The 12503-nt window shown below is 34.9% G+C and overlaps 1 protein-coding gene across 1 annotated transcript in view; it reads right to left on the bottom strand.

Annotated features, from left to right (window-relative positions):
• WDFY3 (WD repeat and FYVE domain containing 3) overlaps nucleotides 1-12503 on the bottom strand; it is a 173107-nt gene that overhangs the window by 32909 nt on the left and 127695 nt on the right. Inside the window, exons 44-50 of the mRNA XM_004681148.2 lie at nucleotides 11601-11764; nucleotides 7838-7986; nucleotides 6707-6827; nucleotides 5985-6070; nucleotides 4174-4254; nucleotides 1872-1926; nucleotides 1521-1640 (exon numbers count right to left, since the gene is read on the bottom strand). Coding sequence (XP_004681205.1) covers nucleotides 1521-1640; nucleotides 1872-1926; nucleotides 4174-4254; nucleotides 5985-6070; nucleotides 6707-6827; nucleotides 7838-7986; nucleotides 11601-11764 — 776 coding nt within the window. The remainder of the gene's footprint in view (nucleotides 1-1520; nucleotides 1641-1871; nucleotides 1927-4173; nucleotides 4255-5984; nucleotides 6071-6706; nucleotides 6828-7837; nucleotides 7987-11600; nucleotides 11765-12503) is intronic.

Genomic DNA, 12503 nt, shown 5'->3' with positions numbered 1-12503 from the left:
TCACAGCAGGGTAAAAAAAAAATCATGACCACAACATGCTGTAAGTGAAAATAGCATAACACAGCTGCAAAGCAGTATGGGAGCAGAGAAAGGAGAGGAAGGAATAGAGGTTTTCCAAAGGTAGCAAATGCACTGAAACTGTGTCATGCAGGATAAAATGGAGCTAGCCAGGTGAATTTGGAAGAAGGCAGAGATATGCAGGGCACCATGCAGAACTCTTGGCAGAGTGGGCAGAGCTATTGAGAGGTGAAAGGGGAGGGGAACAGCCATGATAGCAATCTGAAGTGAGGGACTGGCGATGATGACAGGGTCAAAGGGCAAACCTAGAAAGACATTTAACAGGCAGGCATGTTGGCCACTGAGTAGACATTGGGCTGTAGGGAAATAAGTGAGTTTCCAGCCTGTATGACAACATGGACAGTAGTGTAGTGCTGCTTCTAGAGATAGGAATACAGACCAGAATCGTGTCAGTAGACTAAGGTTGAGCAGTGAGACCTATTTCTTTTTGGTGAATTTAACAAACGGTGAAATGTATATTATGGACCTGGTCTATAGGTAGGGAACTGAGAGATATCTAAGATAGCCTTGTGCTCAAGGACCTCACAGTTCAAGCTACATGTTTAAGTGTAAAGTGATGCAGTTCCCCAATCCTTCCTCACAAAACTGCCTTCTTTTTGGATTTGATGCCTCTGAAAATATCTATATTGTCGCTTAAGCTTACTTCATTGACTTAGTTTTAATTTATCGATCTTCACACCTGACTTGATCTTTTCCTTCTACTAGAATTATTTAATGTGCACATAGGAATACACACTAATGATGCACATAAATACAGATTCAGGTGGAATATACTCACCACTGTCTATATAAAGGGTGTATTTCCATTCTTTCTCTAAACTAAGATTTTTTTCAAACAGAAATATTCAGGTGTATAAAACTACCAGAAAAACAAACATCCCTGATTCTTGTGAATGAGAAAGCCCAATGAATTTCTGAATTTTAGAATGAGTAACTTTTTTTTTTTTTTAAATATTTATCTAGGGCCAAACCTCAACTTGATTATTCTAGGCACTGGTTAATTTTTGAACTAGATCTCTACCAGATAGGAGGCCAAGGAAGACAGGGAGACTAACATTTACACATACACAGTTTGATGATGAATTTGAAACCTAAATCACATATATGTTTAAACATCAAAACTCTTCTTGCACGTTTTCTTGGAATGGTGTAAAAAATTCCTATGTAACAGGAATATTTTGCATAAGAGTGACTTTAGTCTTACTTTAGTAAACAATTCAAACTGTACAGAAGGGTTCTGATACCAACCAGTGGGTACAAATACATTTAATTACAGCTTGAGAGAGCCAAAAGATATTACTATTAATACCTTAAAAAGTTGGCCAACTCTATAAAATTTGTAGAAATCCAAGTTAAAACTCTCTTTTAATTGAAGCAACTGCCCCATCTTTCAGTTGCTTCTGAAAATGTGTTCTACTAACACAAAATGATTTAAGGTTTACCTCTGAGTCGTAATCTGCAAGGATCCAGGGGAAGACGGGATACTGCATGAGATCATTATACGACCTGCCAGCCAGCGTGTTCAGATGCATCAAATACTGGAAGTTGCTGATTTCACCTCTCTTGGGAAAGATAAATAAAGATTCATTTTAGAACCATCAGTTATTTCCACTGGGTCACATAAAAGATGAGGTGTAAGGTCAGTTTCTTATATAAAATAGTTTTTTCCTAAAAAGAACAAAAACAGTATTTCCATGGTGTATATTTTTTTGTATTATAAAGTGGTCTTAATAGCATGTCTTATGCCCATTAACCACAAACTAAGAAGAAGCTTATATTATTTTTAAGCTTACCTCCCATCTCTGAGTCACGGACTTCTCTCCAACCAAGGTACTAAGCAACCCAGATCTAAAAACAATAAATAACTAAGTAAACAGTAGGCAATATAATGTTAAGGTTGAGTTAATTATAAAGTTGCAAGTTTTACTTTCTCAAATTATGAGAGGCACCTATTAGTGAGCCATGAAATCAGTTTTAGAGGGTTGTGATTATGAAATATGAAGAACTGAACTGAAGAAAACAGGGAACATTAGAAGATACCACATAGCCTAAGGGAAATTATTTTCTGTTACTTTTGTTTTAGTAACTCAGCTTAGTAACTCAGTTTGCATAATGTAGGATGCAAGAAAGTAATTTGGGTCATGGCAAAAAAGTTTGAAAAACACTGATATAATCCTATGTTCTCTTTATAAAAATTGTTATTTAAGTACATTTATTTGGGATAACTGAAATATTATACAATAGTGTATACACCGTAAATGCTTAGCACGTATGTGGAAAAAGTGAGTAAAAATATGAATATTCTAAGACAGGCAAATTCATTTCTGTTTGCATCATTTAAAGGCTCCTTAGGATAGATTTACCTAGAATTCTATAAAATCCTATTTAAGGTTTAAGTTTTATAATATTGATAACATATTATTTGAAGATTGTGAGTTGGTCATTCAACCAGAGAAAGCACTTAGCTACATATTTTATTGTCTGAAATTAAATTACAGATTTTTAAATCTTGAGTCATAAACATAACTGGCTCAACAGCACAGATACCAACCACCTTTTACTCTAGATAAACTCTTTCCACTAGTCAAAAAGAATGTACTGATACTTGCCCTGGAAAAAGAGTGATCTATGTTCACTCCTAACTTCATAAGAAAGGTGACAGTTGAAAAGCTAATTAAAGTTGGAGATACATTTCTACTTTTTGCTTTTGAACTTTTAAAGACTTTTAAAACTGCAAACTCAGCACAGAAAGTAGCAAGAACAATGAAATGGCACAAGGAATGTTCGTTAGGCAATAAAAGTGTGAGCAACTTGCTTACAAGTGAAAATCTGGCCCTACAGGCTCTAAGGGAGCCCCTCACTTCCTGCATTTATGCTGACCACAACATGGATGATTAGGAACAGAAAGTGCTTTTGAGATTAGCAAAAGTAAATAGCTAGCATTTGCATTTACTAAATCTTGTTTAATGAAAAATAAAATCAACAAATTAAGAAAAAAATAAATGAATTTAGTCTATTTAGGTGAACACAGATTAGAATCAAATTTTATTTACAAATTATAGAATCCCTACTAAATTTTTAACTCCTTTTCTTTTAGGCCATAATAACATGTAGCCCAAAAGCACTGCTTCTTTCCAAATGATTATGAGATACTGGTTTCAGAGTGACTACAAATGGAGCTAGGTAAATGGAGTCTTGAAATAGGTTTCTTAGTTAGAAGGACTTTTTAAGTTTAAAAGCAGCTCAAAAGAGATTTGAACACAGAAAAAACAGAAGCTTACATTTAAATGTTAAAAATTAAGAGAATTAATTAAGAGAATATTGAATAATTTGCAAAAATGACAAGCAAAGGAATAATTACATCCCATATAATCTGATAGTAAAAATCCAAAGGTAGAAAAATGGGCAAAGGTCTGAGACACTTTATTTCAGATGACTAACAAATACAGTGCTCATACTTATTAATAATTAAAAATCTGAAACTTTTAAAAAAATAAAAGGATTTTATAAAATCCTTTAAATTTAAAAATAAATATGAAAAGCCAGCAAACAAAGTAGAGGCAAAAAAAAACTTTATTCACTATTAGTAGAACACAAATGTGTATAATTTTTATGAAACCAGGTTGGTTTTGTGCAGTAAGAGTACTAAATTCATACTATTTACAGAATAAAGGAAATTTACCTTAGGAAAAAAAGGAAACACACATTATTATAAAATGGAAATCCAATAAAGATGAAATATGCAATAAAAGAATGCCTCATACACAGGATGAATAGGTAATTAATGTTTTGTAAGAATTTTTTAAAGCATGTAATAATAAACTGAAGAAGCTGAACAGAAACTTGTATTTATCGTATGAACTCAATTCATTGGAACACACATATGCCTAACAGAAGAGAACTGATCAAAGTATGAACATTAACTTGATGAAAGTCATCATGCATACATTTTCTATTTTCCTTCTAGATTTTATTATTTTAAAAAACCTCTGTAAGCCACTGGGGTGAGGAGGGGCAGAGATGACACTCAATACAAATACTAAACAATACTCCACAGAGAGAAACTGTCTTAGATTACCATTAACAAAAACCTACCCTTGCTCCACACTTGTGTTCGGTCGTTGCCCAGATACAGATTCTGAACTGTCAGTTAGAGATGGCACAACAGCCAAAAACCTAGAAAATTAACAAATAAGATTTAGTGGGAATCTAAAAAATGGACAATTCATTCAGACTTTAATTGTTGCATTTACCCCTCCAATACCTACTAAATGACAGGTGAAAGGAATCCAAGAAAATTAGAATACTTTGTTATAAGAGGGTAGAACAATGACTTCCAAAGCCAAATATAAAGGTTTATGATAAATTTATTATTTTGGATTTTTACATATGCTACCATATTACAGGATGAAAAGGTCCTGCTGAAATGATTCTCAGGAATTGACACAATTTTACAAAGATCTAGAAGGTATTTAATAGCTGTATACTCACATGACAGCAAAAAAATGATAGCTAAAAAAATGATAGAATACAGCCATCACTAGTGGGATATAAGCACTAGTGTGAGCATCAGTGTTACTCACAATGTCAACACATATTTTTTTAAAGCAAAAGAGAATTATGGAAAAATTTCTGGAATAGATGTGAGCTTTGAATTAGGCATAGACACAGGCATTTCTCAGAGAAAGATAAACTCATCTCCTTTTAACAGTTTGTAGTTATGAGAGCAAATAATTTCCTAGAGTTGAAACCTTTTAAATTAGTAGGCCAGATAAAAACTTCAATTTTACTTAGTTCTTCTGATATCTAAAAGCATGTGGCATTAATGATCAATAACATAGGCACTTCCTCTGAAGACCTAACCTACTCCTGCGTGCTGGTGTTGGTCATTGCTCACAGGGGCAATTTGAAATACAAAACTTCCTTTCTTAGGGGAACTGTCAGGATCCATACTACACTATCTTCAAAAAAACAAGAGTAAGTCTTGCGTGTGATCAGTCAAAAAAAGGTTTATTATTCATTCATTCAAAAGAAATATCTTTGAACACCATGGATGTGCTTTGAACGGCTTTTCTTTTAAAAGGTATATTTAAACCAAGTTTGTAAAATAAAATGTGGTTAGGTGAGATTAATTGCTTTACTTGGCTATGCTACTTTTTCCAAGAATGAAGGTCTTCAACTTTTGTTCTAAGATCAGAGAAGGCCTCAGATGAATACAATTCCTAACTGAATTCACATCTGTATGCAAAAGCAAGACATGACATTGTCTTGTTTTTGGTAAATACGAAAGCGGTTATTTTGAACCTGGAGAATTTTGCTACTGTAGCATCATCCATTTTCCACTTAGAGAACAGGACCACAGGACTTAGTTATAAAAGTAGTTCTTGGTGCTATTTACTGTATCAAAAGGAAATATGGTAGTACACAATGAATATCATCATTCAAAAAGTTAGAGTCATTTTTCTTTTTTTGTTCATAAAATTTCATTCATTTACTTTATGTATATTTTACATCATTCTTCATTTTTGTACAATGTGTGCTTTCTCATCTCAGTTATAGTCCCCGTGAGTTCCCACCACCAATTCTCCCATGTGCCACACCACAGTCCCTTGTGCTCTTCTCACCCTTGTTTTGATCCTAACTCCCTCTTCTCCACTGCGGAATATCTGGTTTATAGCTGCCTGTTGATTTTTTAATATTTACTTTATAACGAGTCATTTTTCAAGAGACTGACAGACAATAGTGAAATATATTCTTCAGAGAAATTAATTCACTGATTTAAATTCTAGATTTTTAAACAATGGCTAAACTGGCATTAGTTATCTTCTATCTCTTCCCATAACTATTCCTAATAGGGTACTTAAAAATATTTATAAATACTTACAACTATTCCTATAAAAGCATACCTTTGATAGACTTTGTTTCTAACTCCTTTCTGAAAAGCAAGGAGATAATTCCGTCCATCTCCAGAGAAAACTTCTACAGCAATAGGCTGAAAAGGTCAGACAGAAGAAAAACACAAGTAATATGCAAATATTTCCACTATGAATAGCTACAATGTCAAAGAAGCTAATCTATATACTAAAGATTTTTAGTCACAAATTCTTAACAGATAAATTACCAAATAAACAAAAAATCAGTTTGTTATGCTTAATTTATTACTAAAATTATTAATAGAAAAATGGGAAAATAAAGTAATTCTAAAATTATAGTAAGAACACAATTTTCATATAAAAGGCAATTCTACTTTTGACTTGGGTAGTTTCAGTTGAGTATCATTCAAGTTTAGACTGTGTTTCAATGAAAGAGATATATTGTACAGAATAAGGCACCCATGTGATAAGAGTTAGAAAAATATGTGACCTGAGTTTATCTACCATGTAACCAAACCTAACGAGTAATGTGGAAAGGATTCTCATGGCACACATCAAGTTTTAAAATAATGCCTCTTTTCCTATGACAAATCATGAAGGTGAATTGCTACAAATCAGTAATCATGAGTAATTTATCTGCAACACAATGTGATTGAGAAAATAAAGTGTGGTATGAAAAGTAATAATAATAATAATAATGCCTCTTCTGGAGAAAGGAGCATGACAAAATATCTCGTACCACCCAATCAACCCACCTGTAGGAGATACCTCCTTTTATGTACTTCCTTGATATCTTCATATGCAAAAATGCTGCACGTTCTCTTGAGTTGACTGGGGCCTTGCCTGGCTCCTCTAGGGATAATAGGCTCATGCATACTAAAGGTGACAAGACAAAGGACGAAAGTACAGTCAAGGAGCAGTCACTGCTCAACAAAGGCGTGCTACTTTCCACTTATAAATGGAGTGGGGGCAATATATCAGAATATTCGATTAAAAGTTCTTTAAGAGACTTATTTGTCAGCGACTTAGCATATAAGGAGCCCCCACTATGCACATACAGCATAGTGCCCAGGCCTACAAACTTTCAACAGCCCAAGAAAACATCTTAATTTCTTTTGAAATCCGAAGAAAAAGTGAGCTTTTAAGTAGACTGAAGAAAATGTTTTAATATATAACATGAACATATGCATACTTGACATATATGTTACAAAATACAATTTAAAATGTTTGTATGGAGGAAGGTCAATGAAAGTTTTTAATTGTTGCTAAAATAGTTATTTTGAAATACCTCCTTGAACTGTGAGACAGTATCTGAATGCAACAGTGACAAGTATATGTTGAAAATGATAAAGGAGAAGAAAAGAGGCTGCTGACTTGCTAAATCTTAAATTTCAAATCTAACATCATAAATTTGACTTTTTCGACTTGGTGGTTTTCACTGTCACAGTCACTCCATCACAAGATTTACAAAAGAAAAGGAAGATGATTAAAACTGAGTTAATTCCTGACTCTGAAGGACATTAACACTTGTTAAGAATATTATGTATGTATATATACATTTAATATTATATAGTTTAAATTGCATTTTCTCTACAGCTGTACCTGTGCTAACACTAAGAAGGAATAAATACACAATAATAAACAAATTTTAATACAAGGAACATGGTGTCTAATGTTATTAATGCACAGCAATAAATTTTATTTAGCTTTCATTTTGATAATGCACATTTTTCATTATTTCTTTGAAATAACTATAACCTGTGGTGAATAAATTAAGACAGAGGTACACAAACTGAGCTAACATTACTGAAAACACAGAATTAAAAAAAAAACACTGCTATTTAAAAATAACAAGTAGAAAATAATCTTTTCATTAATTTACTTACTTTGGAGGTAAAGTTTCAATATCTCTTATTTCCCTGGTTGCTGTCATTGTAAATCCATCAATGACATAAAAATGTTCTTTACCAAAAAGCAGTAGCCCTTCACTGGTGTCTAGGCCCTGGACTCGAGCACAGCGGTACATATGTTGGATCTATAAAGAACACCGTACATATTTATTGAAAAAGTATTTTTTAGGACTTAGATTTCTTTTTTGATATACCAAGCGAAAGGTTGTTTTTTTTTTTTTTTAATGTTACATCTGATAAAACTATGCTTGTCTATTAGATATTAAAAAGAAAGAGTTAAGACTGCAGTTTGATTTGCAGTTGACTTCAGGAAAAGGAAACAATTTACTCATATCCATTACTCAGTTATCTCTCCAAACCTCTTCCTTCCACTCTCAGTTCCCCCCATCAATGCACTTCTGCCAATATTTGTACTAAGTACTAAGTACTATGTGCCAGGTAACATATCTATACTACTTACTATAAGTGGTAAACAAATAAGGAGAGCGACCAATGTAACAAATTTGGCTGAAAAGGAAACAGATTAGGATAATGCCCTTTGTGAGGCAAGATGATTAAGAGAAAAAGGCCTGCAGAAATGAAAAATTATGAGTATAATCTGAGTTCTATCACTAAGTTGTAGATTTGGTGGCTTATTAATTCCCTTGGGCTTCTGGGTTTTCACTTATAAATTTCAAAATATTTCATCCACTTGTAATGAATTATGTTAGAAATTGTCAGTTACCTCCCTACATGTAAATAATGAGCATGAAGTTAAGAAAGCATTATTGAAGAAATATTGTAAATTACTTAATTTACAATAATTAAAAAGGAATTATATACATAGGAATACACTTAACAAAGGCAGTAATGACCTATATAAAGAAAACTGTGAAACACTTCTTTTAAGAAATAGAAGACAACACTCAGAAATGGGAAGATACACTTTACTCATGGATCAGAACCACAAACACTGCAAGATGGCCATCCTATCCAAAGCAATATAAAAATTTAACAAAATCTCTAAAGTTTCGATGACATTCTCCAAAGAAACAGAAAAGACATTACTGAAATTTGTATAGACAACAAAAGACCAATAGCCAAAGCAATTCTGGCCAAAAAAAAAAAAAAGAGGAAGAATGGCATTATATTCCAGTATTTCAAAACATATCACCAAAGCGGTATGGTACTGAAACAAAAGCAGATACACAGAGCAATGGAAAAGAACTGAGAGTCTAGAAATAAATACACACTTATGTGGACAGTTAATCTATGATAAGGAAAGCCTCTAATAAATGGTGTTGGGAAACCTGGACATTTACAATACACACCAAAATCAACTCAAAATGGATAAGAACTTGGAGGTAAGAACCCAAGATCATAAAATACATAGAAACTGTCAACAAAACAAAAAGGTACCATACTGAATGGTAGAAAAAAATTCTACTTAACATACGACTGACAGGGGCTGATATCCATATCTAAAAGGAATACATAAACCACAATAAAAAGAAAACAAAGAAACCGACCAAAAATGTGCAGACGGGCTAAATAGATACTTGTTTAAAATCATATATAGATGGCATACAGGCACATGCTCATAGTCACTTATTATTAAGCAATGCACATTGAAAACACCTCACAACTGTGAGCAGGAGTCATGTCAAAGACCAGAAACAACAAATCCTGGCAAGGATATGGAGAAAAAAAGGAGTCTTTTTACTTGCTAGTGGGAAATAGACTGGTTTATTCCTGTGGAAAACAGTATGGAGATTTTTCAAAGTACTAAGATGGACCACTCATACCATGCAGAAATTCCACTCCTAGGTATCTACCTGAAGAAGACAAAAAAACTAATTCAAAGGGAAAACTGCACTCCTATCTTCATTGCAGTACTATTTATAATAGGCAATATATGGAAACAACCGAAATGCCCAAATACACACTATCAGAAAGAAGTGCTATACAATGGGAAATTTCTCAGCTATCAAAAAGATAAACTCTTGCATTTGTGGCAACATGCATGAAGTGGAGGAAACAAAATTAATCAAAATAAGTCAGAAGGAGAAAGACAAATAATGGATGTTGTCACTGATATGCAGAACACAGAGAAACCAAACAAAAGAGCAGCTAAATCCAAACTAACCACAAACCCTAGAAAACTGATTACAAAACCGTGGCTACCAGAGTGGGTGGGGAAGGAAAATGGAGGAGGGGCAAGAACCAAGCGGAGGGAGCCCAAGAACTATGGGGATTAACAATGGATGTTTTGGTGGTGGGTAAGGTTTAGGGATAACCTGAGAGGAGAGATCCTGTATCTCTGAAATAATGATGTAAACCAATGTTAACTCCATACAACCACAGACCAAACAATAAAATGGTCAACTCTAAGAAAGAAAAAGGGAAAAAAAGGAAACTGTTGGTTATCTTCTCTTCCATACACTTTACTTTCCTCTTTCTTTCTATAACCACGCCTGAAACTGGAACTGGGGAGTTACCCCTGTTCTCTCTCCACCTGGGATCCTGCTGCCTGGCAGAATCTAGTGTCACTGTAAAAAGCCAAACTTGGCAGAAGTTGTATTTTCCTCCTAGGAAGAGGGAGTTTCTAATACTCTCAATGTAAGCATTGTTTTCTTTCCAAAAGGCAGAATATAATTCTTAGTAAATTTTTTTTTTTACTTAAATGTGCTTCAACATGAGTCAAAGGAGAAAAAAAAAATCAGCACCCAAATCAGAGTCAAACAAATGTCAACAAAATGTCAGTGTGAATACTTCCTGTACTATTCAAATTTAAAGCTATTAGAGTAAAAACTGTACTCGTGAGACTAAAAGGTTATATAAGAACATCATTAGAAAAAAATATTTTAAAATATGCAAATCTAAGTCAATATCCATCACCATGTTGAAATACTTCAGTAATGAAAAAAAAAGTAGAATGCTACATGAAAAATACTGATGTGTTTGGTGCCTGCTATCTAGGGGAAGAGACACAGGCACTAACAGCCACAGCATCACAAAAGGTGCTAGACACAGGCATCTGAAAGCCTGGAGGAGGGGCATTTAACCAAACCTGAGCTGACAAAAGGGACAGGGGCAGTTTCCTATATCTGGGAACTAGAGACACCCAGATAAATTCGGCTGCATCAAAAGTGTTCCCAGGATCAAAGTTATGCAAATGAGGGAGGGGGGAATTTTTGGAGCAGAAAATATAATGCACAGAGCAAAGGAGTTAACACAAGAGGTGCAGTGAACTATCAATACAAGGCATACTCTGATGCAGAGACTCAGGCAGGTAGGTAGAGTGAGTCTGGAAAGGCCAGCAGGATATAGGTGGTGAACAGAGAAATGCAAAGGCAAAATAGTGTTCTGTGGGTGAGGGACAGCAAAGGTTAATACGAGGGTATGTGATAGCACAGGTTGGCTAACTCGGGAGGTGAGAAAGAAAATACAAGGCGAGATGGCTGGTTGTGTCAAGGGGCCTGAAGTAGAAAATTATGGAAAGAGCTTCAGTATGGTGAAGGGTTTAGAGGAAGACCATGAATTAATTAATCCTATGTCTGCTGAAACCTGATGTTGTTCAGTGAGCTTCAGATCCGAAAATCCTGAAGGTGAGAGAAGGGGAGAATGGGACCCAAAAGGTCATTTAACACTGTCCTTAATTACAGGTACTGCTGCCACCAGATAAATACCCTATCACCTACTCCGGTACAAAGGAAACAAGTTACCTAAATGCAATCCTTACATTTTAGAAGCACAGTACCTTTTCTCCTTCCTCTAGCAGGCGCAGTAAGGTGGCATTGTCTGTTTTCTCCTCCTCTTCTATAGAGCTGCCCTCAGCAATCTGGTCTTGCAGCTGCTCCTGGTTTTCATCATCCCCTCCATCAGGTGCAGATCGAGACCGTTTTAGAGGAGGTTTGACCAGGCCTATAGGAAAATAATAAGGTCATGTGATCTCGAGGGGCCAGCTGGGAAGTAGTTGTGTCCAGTTGGTGCTAACTAGGAGGCACAGGCAACACAGTCTAGCGGCTAGCAGCACAGGAGCTGAACATGGCATGATCCGGGAGCATGATCTAACTTCTCTGAAACTCAGTTATATTTTAATCAATAAAACTGGAACAAGGGCCCTCCCTGGTGGCGCAGCAGGTTAAAGCACAGCACTAAGCAGTTAAAGCCACTTCAGCATGAGTTTGATCCCTGCCCCGCAGGTGACCCACATGGCTGGCAGACCTCTCCTGACCTGCTGGTTCTGCTCCCCACTCTGTCTCTGGTGAATCCTCTCACTATCCCTGCACCTCTGGCCTGTACCCCAGTTCTGTATGCATAAATAAATAAATCTTTGAGAAAAAAACTGGAACAAGAATGTTATCTCAGATGACTGTCACAGGATGAAACAAGGCAATTTATATGAAGGGCTTTGTATCACACTTAAAAATAGTAAATTTTCACTAAGAGTCATAATGATAAACAGAAAGCATAGCATAATTAATAATACGAATGTTACTGCTTACTGACTGGTGTCAGTGGATTATTATGAATAAATAGTCACTATCAGAAACAAAATAAAGACAGCAATTTACAAACATGATTACAATCGATCCTACCTACTTGGAAGGTCCATGAGAATTATGTCAAACAGCAGTATGTTTATTCACACATGGATCAA

This window comes from Condylura cristata, unplaced genomic scaffold (assembly GCF_000260355.1).
Source record: "Condylura cristata isolate star-nosed mole 26May11 unplaced genomic scaffold, ConCri1.0 scaffold00012, whole genome shotgun sequence".
Classification (NCBI taxonomy): domain Eukaryota; kingdom Metazoa; phylum Chordata; class Mammalia; order Eulipotyphla; family Talpidae; genus Condylura; species Condylura cristata.
Note: the sequence above shows the minus strand (reverse complement) of the source record. Positions and strands in the feature narration are given on the sequence as shown.